The 12,481-nt window shown below is 35.7% G+C and overlaps 1 protein-coding gene and 1 non-coding gene across 2 annotated transcripts; one reads left to right on the top strand and one right to left on the bottom strand.

Annotated features, from left to right (window-relative positions):
• Positions 1-3,229: 3,229 nt before the first annotated feature.
• LOC132184447 (F-box protein GID2-like) lies at positions 3,230-4,206 on the bottom strand. The gene has a single exon (XM_059598088.1). The coding sequence runs from the start codon at positions 4,004-4,006 to the stop codon at positions 3,422-3,424; it is 585 nt and encodes a 194-aa protein (XP_059454071.1). The 5' UTR covers positions 4,007-4,206; the 3' UTR covers positions 3,230-3,421.
• Positions 4,207-8,220: 4,014 nt separating this feature from the next.
• Positions 8,221-8,294, top strand: TRNAI-AAU (transfer RNA isoleucine (anticodon AAU)). The gene has a single exon. It is a non-coding gene; the product is annotated as a tRNA-Ile (tRNA).
• The last annotated feature ends 4,187 nt before the right edge of the window (positions 8,295-12,481 follow it).

Genomic DNA, 12,481 nt, shown 5'->3' with positions numbered 1-12,481 from the left:
TTAAAATTTCTCCAAACTTTATTAAGAGATTGAGACTTCACTTATTTGAGGTGCGGTGATGTGAAATACCAGAAGTTCAAGTAGACCCACCAAGGCCTACTAGCCCTCCGGCCCAAGGCCCCCTACCCCTCAGCATTTTATTTTTCTAACCCACTTGGTAAAATTCAAAAGCCGATATCCCGAAGGATAAGAAGAATGATCCAAAAAGAAAAGTTCACTAAAAACAATCAGATATCAAACAACTTCATTGTTGCATGATAAAAGAAATAGAAAGAATCAACATGAATGGTGCTGGTGGCTTGTAGACACTCAGTGCCCCACACCAGGACCTAGTCCAGAGTTCTTGACCACTCCTAGATTCCGAGCATTCGTGATCCCATGACCCTCTCCCCCTGGGCTTGGTCCCCCAGTTTTGATCCCTTTTACATGCAAACGACCGTCAAAGAAAATCTCAACCCCTTCGATTATGGAACTGCGAGGCTTGTTATCAGCATCCGGAGGACGAGCTGCCGGCATGAAAAGCTCAGAACTTAGTAAGAGAACAACGAAGAAGCCGAGAGGCTTGAGGATTCTGGCCATTTCAATGGTTAATGCTTTGGATTTTGGGCTATATCATTTGTGTAATTGCCGCAGGTTGCCGTCCTATGTATACATATAGTAGTGCATGCAATGAAGTTGCATTGCGCATTCAAACACGTGGATGAGTTGAAGGAATTTAGACTTTTCTTTTTCTTTTCTAATCAAATAAGGAAATGGTACAAACAGATCAAAACACCGAGGGTGGGCTTCCAGCATTAGCCCTAAAACAAAAAAAACAGTGCAAAAATATATACAAAACATTGAAAATGAGACAAACAAGTGTTTCGGTCTTTTCAAGAGTACCGCGTAAAGCGGTTTCAGAAGCCAAAAAGAAACAAAGACAAACTCATATAAGCTGAAACAAAAAAGACGCTGTTATAATCTAAATCAGAGAAAAACACCACCACTTTCTCCGGACTTTGAAAGAGGGTGATTCTAGTTCAATTTCTTCTTTTTGTTTTTTTCTGCGCCTCCTAGTCCCTGCATATATATAATATTGACTCTAAAAGCACGGGAGACCAAAATCCATTCACACTTTCAAAATCACAATCTTGCAATGGCATGAAGCTAAAAAACATCGTCACATGCATCTTGGATGATTATTCAAATATTGAGTCACGAGGATTACCTTTATGCCTATGTGATTTGAACACAATTAGTCTTCTAATGGTTGTAGCAGACCAAAAGGAATGATGCTACCTTAATTAGTACACTCCTATTTTGTCATGTCAGCTCAAAAAATTTGTCAGCCACCTCCTACCACCACACTGAGGCGAGCGTGACCATCCAATCTGATGAGAGAAATGTTTTATTTACCAATTTTTTAAAAAAAAAAATTAATTTTCAACTGATGTATCACAATCTCATGAAATAATAACACATTATTTGAGAAATTAACTTTTAGAAATAAATTTTGATAAATATAGCATTTTTCGAGAATGAATGGAAAGATCTACTGGTTATCCTGTTTCCAAGCCCAAAAGGTCAGAAGATTTGCATAATATGGAGGTTGTTAAAGTAATTTTATACCTAAATACTTTTAGTTTATTTATTTAAACCGAGAAATTAATTTCAAATGTTAGCTCCTGTTGCACATGTAGTTTTCAAAGCTGTCTGTGTTGAATAAACGAGGCATTAAATTTAAATGCGCAGAAGGTCTTGAGCATGAAGTACCGGCATCTCGATTAATCTGCCACGTTATACCCTTTTGTCCTTACATGGAATTCCCATTTGAATAAATGAATGAAGTCTTTACACGGAGGCCAGGGCCCTGACTAAAAGGCAAAAGGGTAGAGAAAAATTATAAGAGAATAAACGAAAAAAAAAAGAAAAAAAAAAAAAGATATTTTCATATTAATTTCTACAAAAGGATGAGAAGTACTACTGGACACCCTAACCCAAGCTTCTGGCATTACTCATTTAGAATCTATGATCTAGGAAAAGGACAAGTTTTGTGTTTTGTATTTTTCTTTTTTGGCAGTTTCTATGATCTACCTAATACTATCTTGTACTAGGACTCTTTGATTTTAGAAGAAAAAACAAAAAAACCTTGTTAGCAAAAAATTCAGTCCAATTGTGATTATCTCCTTTAGACTTCGTTTGATAACTTTAAAATTGCGTTTAACACTTTAAAAATTTATTTAAAGAAAAAAAAATATCTAAATAAAATAAATTGAAAGCGCTTTTAACTTTTAAGAGTCCAAATATAATAATAATAAATGTTTTTTTTACTTAAAAACTCGATTAATCAAACGCAATTTCAAACATGTTCGTAATTAACATTACTCCAAGTTGAGCTGCGAGGATTGAGATCACTTGAAATTCTTTGTCCAAAATTCTAAGAAATTTGAGTAAAAGATGAGAGTGTGCAGAGCCCAAGTTCTCCTGTCAAGTGAGCTTCACACCCTGGGCTGCCCGGGGCACCCGAACCCCGCACTCCTTTGTCTCTCATTCGGGCAGGTATTGGTTCCTGCTGTGAATGTAGATTTCAACCCTATAAATTAAGCTCAACCAAAGAAGTATCCTTTATACAAGCACATAGGCCCATAAAAAGAGGCACTCATGGTCAAGTAGGTAATCTGCCACATTCTGGAATCACAGCAGAGCGCATGGTCGACCCTAACAGAAATACTATTATCAAATACATTCAACAGAGATACAAGCAATGAGAGACAAAAATCAAAACCCACAGAGTCCAGAGATATAAACTATAAAACACCGCAAGCAACCAAAAGGGTAAAGGGTAAAGCCATGGCTGCTCCTCTCAAAGGATAGGGACGAACTATAAGACAACTTTGTCCTCCTGAGGATTTTGGCTTTTTTTAACAGATCTAATCTCATACGGACTCATCTATGTGTCTCTAGCAAACTAGGCTATAGGACGATCCAGACAGGTTGTCGCCAGTTCCAGACATTTACTGCACCATTTGGCTCTGTCTCTTTGTGCCTATTTGGGTAAATGCATCTTCCAAACCCTCCTATCCACCTCTATGTATGTACTTCGGGTAAAAACACTTGAGTAAGTTCTGGTCAGGTTCATCCCCATTTTTCCTCGCATCCAAACACGAATTTATCGGAAACCCAATTGAGCTAAGGAATGAAAATCAAAGGATACGCCTAATTATTACATTATTATGAATTTATGCACAAATTTCACAATTCCATTTCAATTTATACAACAATCACAAAAGTCAACAGGGAAACGCTGAAGCATAGTAACCATACAAATCTAGATCTCAACACCCAAATCAAATCCAAACCAGAAAAGGAAACCCAATGCTACATTTAGCGAAGCCAAGAAGATAAAAAAGTGCAATTAGAAATATTTATGGAGAATTACGAGTCATCTGCCTCTGTTATTGAAATTCATCTTCTCGTAGTAGCGAATCGAGAGAAGCGAAAGCGAGAGATGAACCTCGTCTTTTCCCCACCGAGTCGGCGGCTTCGACCCGATCATCGGCGCGAAGGGAGACCAAGACGACGACGACGACGAAGCCGATGAAGAAGCAGACGAGCCCGATGATTGTGGCTTAGAGAGATGGCAGAGGAATTGGGAGTGGAGACGACGGAACCCCCCCAGAGCGAGAACCACAGATCGGAGCTGCTGCTTGGGGCAGCCGATGTTGGCCCAGTGCCTGGTGCAGATCAGCTCCCAGAGCCGCTCGTCCTGCGCCGTCCTGTGCCACAGCTTGCTCACGCAGCCCGCCGACGCCAGCGTCCTCGCGTCCACATGCTTCAACACCTCGTACAGCAGATTCTCATCCAGATTCACAAACCCACTTCCTCTTCCCCCTTCTTCTCCCTCTTCTTCTTCTTCTTCTTCTCCTCCTCCTCCTCCTCCCTCTTCTTCTCCTTCAACTCTGATCTTCTTCATCTTCTTGTCCTCCCCTTTCTCCCTAGCCTCACCGTCAGCCATTGCACGCTTCATCCCTATAAATCCGTGCGCCTGTCTGGGGTTTGTTTGTGAGTTGGGAGTGAAGATTGAGAGAAGATGCTAATGGTAATGGGTAATGGTAATGGGTAATGGTAAGATTAGTCAATTGGTAAAGTAAACGAATGATTTGTGAGTGGGTTGGAGCATGTGATGTGTAGGGGAGAAGGGGGAAATAACGAGGGGAAGAGGTAGAGGGGGGTGGGAGGATGGTTATAGGGGGTGGGGGGGAGAGTAGGCAACCTGCCAGCACTTTGGGGGTTTTCGAAGACGACAAGATGAGAAATGAATGCGGTTCGGTTCTTTCTCGAATTGACGATTTTGTCCCGGCGTGCGCTGTGCCTGCATGTCCTACTGTTAACAAACAAAGCACATTAGCTTTTAGCCTTTTATGCTGTTTTTCTTTTGTTTTCTACCGCTTGTCTTGGGGATTCCGCCTCCGTTGGTTTATGGAAGCAAGGACTCCTTTGGAATTTTGATGCACAAAACGTGGGTTACACAACTAATCAAAAATCACTCTTAAATCCTCAACTCTCAGGTTTGACTTTCTTCTTTTTTAGAATTTTTTTTTTTAAAAAAAAAAAAACCTCAAAACTTCTTCACAATTTTTGTTACATCAAAACATTTTTCAACATCACCACTAATGTTTCTTCATATTTTGAAAGTTAATAGTAACTCCTTACTCGTTATTCCCTACTCCCTTTTTTTTTCTAGTAGTAGGGTGTTTTTTCGGTAATCTTTTCTGGACTCCGTTTTTGACCGTTTTGTTTTAGATTTAGTTTGTACATCTAGATCTTAGATCTAGTTTTTTAAACTTAAATATACTCATCTTCACTAGCCAATTCGTATCTTCTCGGGGATGTCCACGATACTGTGTTCCACCGTTGCTCTTGTATTGGGGATTTTGTTTTTTTAGTTTTTTGTTTTAATTTTTCGTTATTTTTGTCCTAGTCTTTGGGTCGAGGACGTGAGTTGTTTTCTTGATCTTTTAGGCCGAGGAGGAGTAGATCGGTGTGGGGGATATTTCTCACTGTCGGAAAATAAAGTTTAAAAATTTGGGCTACTAATATTGTAGAACTAGTTTGCTCATAACTAGTAGCGGAGTCAGAAATTTACTATTCTAAATGCCAAATTAAAAATATGAAAAACACAATTTAAAATAATTAAAAAAAAATGAATGTTTTTCCGTTACGTTTTCACTACTAGAGTTTTAGAATGATATTCTTTAACAACCCTTTAAGATTTGAAGTTTCATCATTAAAATCCAATGGTGTATTACTTTTTGGAAAGTCAAATTCTTTTATTTTGAATGGATAGTTTTTAATTTTGACGTTGTGATTCATGAACCTAAATTTTTAAATCTAAATTACAATTACATAAGAGACAACCAAATTGATAAACAACAAATAAACAATCATAAAGTAGAAACAAACAAACACACACAAGTAATCATGGAATAAATTATATACCGTGGAAGTGTTTACTTTTTTGCTTTGATTATGAAAACTTTTCATTTTTTTTTTTTTCTAAACATATATCTTTCAAAAATTTTTACAAACTAATTTTATATGAATCGTATAATATTCTCTAAATAGCAAATAGTGCTTGATGGGTGATGCAACCAAAATAATATATCATTTTTGCCTTATTTACTCATCAGATAGTTACCAATAATTCAATAAAAAAACTTTAGAGTGATTAGAAAAAAAAAAAAAAAAAAAAAAAAAAAAGACTGATTTTCAAAAGACCAAGTGAGCATCACTTAAAAGTGTTTTTTTTTTTTTTTTTTTTTTAAATGACAAATATGTAGATGTCATTTTCAAAATTTTCCTTAATTTTTAAAAAAAAATGAAAGGCTCGTGGGAGCCACAACCCTCATAGGCCCTAATGTGGCTTCCCCATGACCGCCACTGCTTGGAACAGATCTGTTTCATAACTGTAATTATACATGAGTTAGTGAAAGCTAAAGTCATGGATAATACTTACTTGTAAGAATTTATATCTATTATTTTATAACCTTATAGTTTTTGGTTATGAGTTATTAGAGCTTTACGCTATGTGATGAGCTTTATGCTCTCGATATTTTATCAATGAAATATGACAAGATTTCCGTTAAAAAAAAAAAAAAAAATTTACTCTTCTTACCAGCTTATTAGTTTAGAAATTGGTATGAACGAGGCTTTCAAATTTTTGACATGATTCGCAAATTCAACACAAACTTAGTGAGTTATATGGCTGAGGAGTTTATCCTATTTAATTAAATAGATTGAGTTAAGATTAACATATATAATAATAATCTTATACCTATGTCTCGACACAACCTAAACCCAATACGCGATAGTAGGACTATCAATTTTTTATATAACTTGCAAATCCAATACGAACCTAACATAAAATTAACAAATTATAATTTATGTGTTTGACTCATTTAATTAAATGAATCATATTAAAATTAACATATATTTATCTCTACACACAAACACAAATTACTACTTTCCGTATGAATGCCATTTAAGTAAAGAATAAAACCATGAACTCTTTTTTTCCTCCTCCCTCCCTTTTCCCTTTATTGCTTAGAGAGAAAAGGTAAATTCTTTGTTTTTTTTTTTGTTTCCTTACAAAATCGAATTTACAATCCGTTTCCTGAAATATAGAATAATGGTAGAGATCATCTTTTTATTCTCCTAAAGTTGATGTGACTTTTAAAATTATCAGATCAAAAATTAAGTATGATTCATCTAAAATTTAATTATGATTTTAAAAGTCACATCAACTTTAAAAGATTAAAAAAAAATAATAATAATAATCCTTAACATTACTCTGAAAAATATACCAAAAATCTTCTATTATCATTTCCTCACATGTCTGGAACCAAGGCATATCATTTGATCCATATTTCCTCACAAAAGTACCGAAAAGTCAAAGCACTCTACCCCTATAATAACAAAATTATGATAATCTGAGACACAATAATTATTGATTAATACAACTTAATAAGCCTAAAAGGATTTTACCTGAGCTTAACTTGTGAAGTTAGAACTGTTCAGTGATTGATTGGACCAAAAAAAAAACACTGTTAAGATAAGGGCAAGGGCATAAAGAAATAATTGAAGGTATAAAGATGAAGGAAAGTTGAGTGGCCGGGAATAAGTCCACGTTTGATTACAGCTACACTGAAATGTTGTTTGTTTGTAAATTGCAACAGATATTCCAACCAAATATTTTCAGTATCGCTTACGACAACGACGTTTTTGGCATTTTTAGCCTCACTGTGTCTGTAGCCGGATCTTTACTAGCTTTTGCTCAGATCAGAGGCCCCCTTTTTTACTTTTTTTTTTTTTTTTTACTCCTTTTATTTACCTTTAAAAGAAGTATTTGACTTCTTCGAATCTTTTAGAACAATTATTTTTTATATCTATCATATTTAAATTTTAATGCTAATTAAAGTTTCTCTTAATAATAATAATAATAATAATAATAATTGGTATTAAAAAGTAAAAATATTTTGTTTTGTAGTAATTTTTTTATTTGTATAATAGTAAAAAGTAAATAATGTGATATAAAAAATGAATGATGTGATATAAAAGTAAGAATGTTTTGATGTTGATTTTTTTAAAGATTGAAGTGAATAGTATTTTGAGAGAAGTGGTGTTGTTTGTCAAACAACCCCATAAAATAACAGAAGAGAAAAAGTTAAGCGCGGCCGTTGCCCTTCTACCCGTCCACCCTCCTTGAGAAGGGTAGTGACTAGTGTATTTTTGGTACTTATGATAAAGGCCTAAATCAAACAGATATTTCGGTTCCAAAGAGTATTACAAGTCATACTTGTCGTAAATTTAAATAATGACTTTTGCACTTTCTGTTCATTTTTTTTTTTTTAAAACGGACATTCATGTCAATAGCTTTTAAGACCCAACATGTGTCCCAAATACCACATAATATAGCGAATTCGGCACATTTTAACATGCCTAACTGATCCATGCGAAATTTTAAACACCTCATATGCCACCTATTTTTCAAATTTACATAAACTAATTTATACCTATTTGAGCCTTTATTATTTTCCAAAAAGAGGTAAACAATTGGTTTTTTAAATTTCACATACTGTGATACCGAGCACGAAAGCTAGTGGTGGTGAACAAAGAGGCTTGGTACTATATTGGGAAAATTTTAAAAATAAAAAATTATTTAATAAAGGAATGAGAAAAAGTGGCCTATTAGCTCAGTTGGTTAGAGCGTCGTGCTAATAACGCGAAGGTCGCAGGTTCGAGACCTGCATGGGCCAATTATTCCATCAATTTTATTTTTATTCAATATCTGGAGTGGACCCTGGATTACAAAGCAGTATGCTTAAAAAGCCCAATCAACATGGTGGACAATGACGTGTAGACGGCCCAGCAAGCCATCTTCTGGGCCGTACAACGACTGTTCTCCTTCTGTCAATGGGCAACCAACGTGAACATCTGGACTACCCAGTGGACCATGCTCTTGGCCCCCAGGAGTCACTTTGATGTGGACCATGCTCTTGGCCCCAGGAGTCACTTTGATGCCTTTTGAAGATGGAGAGTGTTTGGCTAGAATAAGATGGAGATGGAGATGGAGAGTGTTTGGCTAGAATAAAATGAACGTACTTTTCAAAGATGGAGATGGAAAATGGAAATGGAGAGTGTTTGGCTAAAATAAAATGAAGGAGCTTTTCAACGATTGAGCCTCCCGCGTTTCCCCCACTTCCTTAGCTCACGCCTTTGTCATTCTCTAGCTGTAACGGAATGCGACCACTCTTTGCTTTCCCCTGTTTATCCTTGATAGGTTTAGTTCGGTCATCCTAATCAATTTAGGCTTGGCTGATTAGCAAATTATATTGTCATTAGGCTTAGTTCATGATTATATCGAAGTGGACCGGTCCAATAACTGCCAAAAAAATAAAACTGTTTCAAGAGAGAACGCCTTTTAATGTAGAGTTTTCTTTTCTAATCCCTTTTAACGTAGAGTTAAAGGGCTGCGCTCTTTTAGTAACCGCCTAGTTTTCTTTTGAAATCTGAATCATCTCCTACGAGTTATAATTCAGTGATTGAACAAGTGAGTGCCTTAAAAATTGGTTCATGACCTTCGAACTATAATTAAGTACATACATAATCTTGATTTGTTAAGCTCTTTGGCTTTATAGTTTCATCAGTACATATATGTATATATATATATGCTCATTCAACATTGGTCATATATGGATTAAATTAAACTTTTTAAATGGCATATTGATGGAATTAGGACCATTTTGATAAAGGTGAAAAATACATGGATTAAATTTGTTATCTTCGACAATTGAAGGAGCTTTTGATAAAGTACGTAGTAAACTATTTGTATTTAACACAAAAATTAAAGGGAATACAAATTCTTTCTATATAACAAATTCAAACAAATGACACCTTCACTTTCGCAATTCCTCAAAACCCATGTCTCCCTCCCTCCTCTCTCATTTTCAGCATAAGCAAAGAGTAATTGATACGTACAACGTACACTAGGCTTCCTCGTACAATCTGGAATACAAAGAATTAATGCACCACAACTATGACATGTCTCTTCAAAAAAATCTGTAATACAAAGAAAAATGAAGAAAAAAGGAAAAGGAATTAAAAACATCAAACATATTTTGATCACGGCAAAAAGCATGCAGGCTTTGAGGAATCATTTGTGGCCAATTCCTCTTCTACTGGGGCCACTGTATGCCTCGGCTGCAAACGAGGAGTTGATTGAGGAAGTAGTAGGAGGATGATCCATTAATGGCCTGAAGCCCTCCACATGATCTGTGGAAGATAAAAGGAGGATGAGGATGAGGAAAATCACAGTGAAGATGGAATTGAGGATCATGGAACAAACGTGTTTCATTCTTGCTGTTTAGTTTGTTCCTTAATTGTGAAATTTAGTTGTCGCTAGCTAGCTGCTTATGATGAGCCTCAAAGGATGCTTTTTAGGTGTATTTATAGGTGAAGAGGCAGCCGAGAGGGGGGACATCCGGACATGGCCTTTGATTTTGTAGTGGAAGAATTGAAGGATGACTTTTGGACTCTTATGGGGTTTCTTTTATTTTATTTCTATATATATATAGCAACTTGCTATAAACTATATACTAATTCAATCAACATTTTAACAGTGAAAGGGCATTAATTCTGGTGACTGATGAACTGATTAATTAAGTTACACCTTAAGAACTTGGGATCAAATATTGGGATAAAAGGTTTCTATTTCCTTAAATGTACCCGGCATTTAGAAAGAGGAATATCCCTAAATATGAATAAAGATGCAAGGCGATTACGTGTCTAAAGTGCTAGTAATTTAGACAAGTAATGTGAAATATTTCATATGAGATCACGCTATATAAATTGTTCTCTTAAGGGGTAGCTCAATCAGTTGGGGATTACGCTTTATAAAGTGGAAGTCACTAGTTCGAATCCCCACTCCCCCTTCTAGTGCAGACATGTCAAAAAAAAAAATAATAATAATAATAATAATGAAGCCTAAATTATAAATATGGGTATCAGTACTTTTCTTTAGGTTTACCATTCAACCCATTAGTGTTAGAGTCTTTAGATGTTCCTTTTTTTTAAAAAAAAAAATGATTATACGTCTGTCATCTAAGTTATGATCATCTTGTGAAGTTTTATTGTATGTGAAATATATAATAATAATAATAATAATAATGAAAAGAAGTTGCCTTTCTCTCTAATGGCTAATCATCATTTAAGCTCGGGTTGAAGATTAAAATATAATATTCACGGAATTTAAGAAGGTTTTTTTTTATATTGAAGTGAGATTTTGCAAGAATCTAAAGAGGATTGAGTCTGAAGCCATTCCCGTGAAGGGGAGAGGTCAACAGAAACCGCAAAAAGGCATGCATGGCTGTCAAACTGGCAAATTCCGGCCTCGGCGGCTCTTTGCCGGAGGGTTCAACTTCAGGGTCCTCTAGTCTACTGTTGTCGCCCGTTTTCCTTGCTGGATTTCTCGCTTCTTGCGCCTCAAACGTGAAAAATGAAGATCCAAGCTCACGAGCTACAGCCTACATGTAGAATTTATTGTACGTTTATTTAAATTATATATTTTTCAAAGTCATTATTATATGAAGCACATGACCCACGATGTATATGAATATCAACATTTCCACCGATATTTAAGATTGAAGCATACAATTACCTCATGCCTCACGAGGAGATGCCATGATTTCTGATACTATGGAGGCTCACGTGCTGGATTACAGTGTGAAACCAGCAACTTTTATTTTGGGGCCATACTTTATCCATGATATACATTTATTTTTAATTGATTCTCATTTTTTTATTTTTTATTTTTTAATTTTTAATCCAATTTAGAATGTTCACAACTCAAATACTATCTATGACATATATAATAGCCTCTCGGGTTATTATAAGACAATATCTATGAAAATTCACTGTCCAATCAGTTTCAAATCTACCGCAAATTTTGACGAATTACGTCTTTATCTATTGCTAGGTCATTGATTCCATGGCTTTTTTTTTTTATCTCCGCTACTAGTGCTTAATTTATCAATCCCAATTCCCTCTGTTCCCTCTACCATAGTGACAATTCTTCTCTATGCATGATAATTCCTCCGTCATCGGTCTATGGTTTACTCCAAGAAAATGAACCATTAGAAAACAAAAGACCGATCGGAAACCAATTTCATTATTCGTGAAAACAAAACCTAAGAAAACGAATAAAACTTCGCCCCATAGATCGCTATTAAAAGCAGATCTATAGAGAATACATTCTTATTTAAAAACAACGAAAATACAATAACAAAAACTCAACGCACCCTCAAGCGTTCCACGCGCCACCATTGGCCAACCATGTGCGGCTAGAAAACACCTCGACGATCATTGACACATGCACCCTGGTCGATCTACAGTGGAGGCGAGAAAAACGAGGGGAAAGGAGAAACGAGAAAGGGGGCGGGGAGGAGGGAGTCATAAGTACTCCCTCCCAGTCCCCCCACTCTACACTGCTCTCTTTCTAGAGTTTGACAGCTTTAATTTGTGTTTAATAATTGATTCTCATTTTATCTATGTTTAAAAAAAGAGAAAAAACAAAACAAAACATAAATGTTTATTTGCATTATGGCGTTCATCTCACGTTGATCAGTTCTATATAAATGCTTATATGCTTCATTCACTTTTGGTAGTTTTTTTTTTTTTTTTCCTAATTGAGGATGAATGGAATATCTACCTCAACGGAAATGTATGTGAGATGCTATAACTTAATTGCTTAGATATTGTTTACAAGTATCATGAGATTAGTTAAGGTATAAAAAGAATTTCCATGATTTAGAGGGGCCGAATAATATTATTTTTCCTAGGGTGACTAGTGAACATTAGCAGATTATTAGGGGTATAAAAAAATTTCAGTCTAAATGTGGCCCCGCCAATGGTACGCACGCACGCCACCTAAGGAGAACTGGAGAAG

The sequence above is a fragment of the Corylus avellana genome, chromosome ca6, assembly GCF_901000735.1.
Source record: "Corylus avellana chromosome ca6, CavTom2PMs-1.0".
NCBI lineage: Eukaryota > Viridiplantae > Streptophyta > Magnoliopsida > Fagales > Betulaceae > Corylus > Corylus avellana.
The sequence above is the reverse complement of the archived record's forward strand: the minus strand, read 5'-3'. Positions and strand labels throughout refer to the sequence as shown.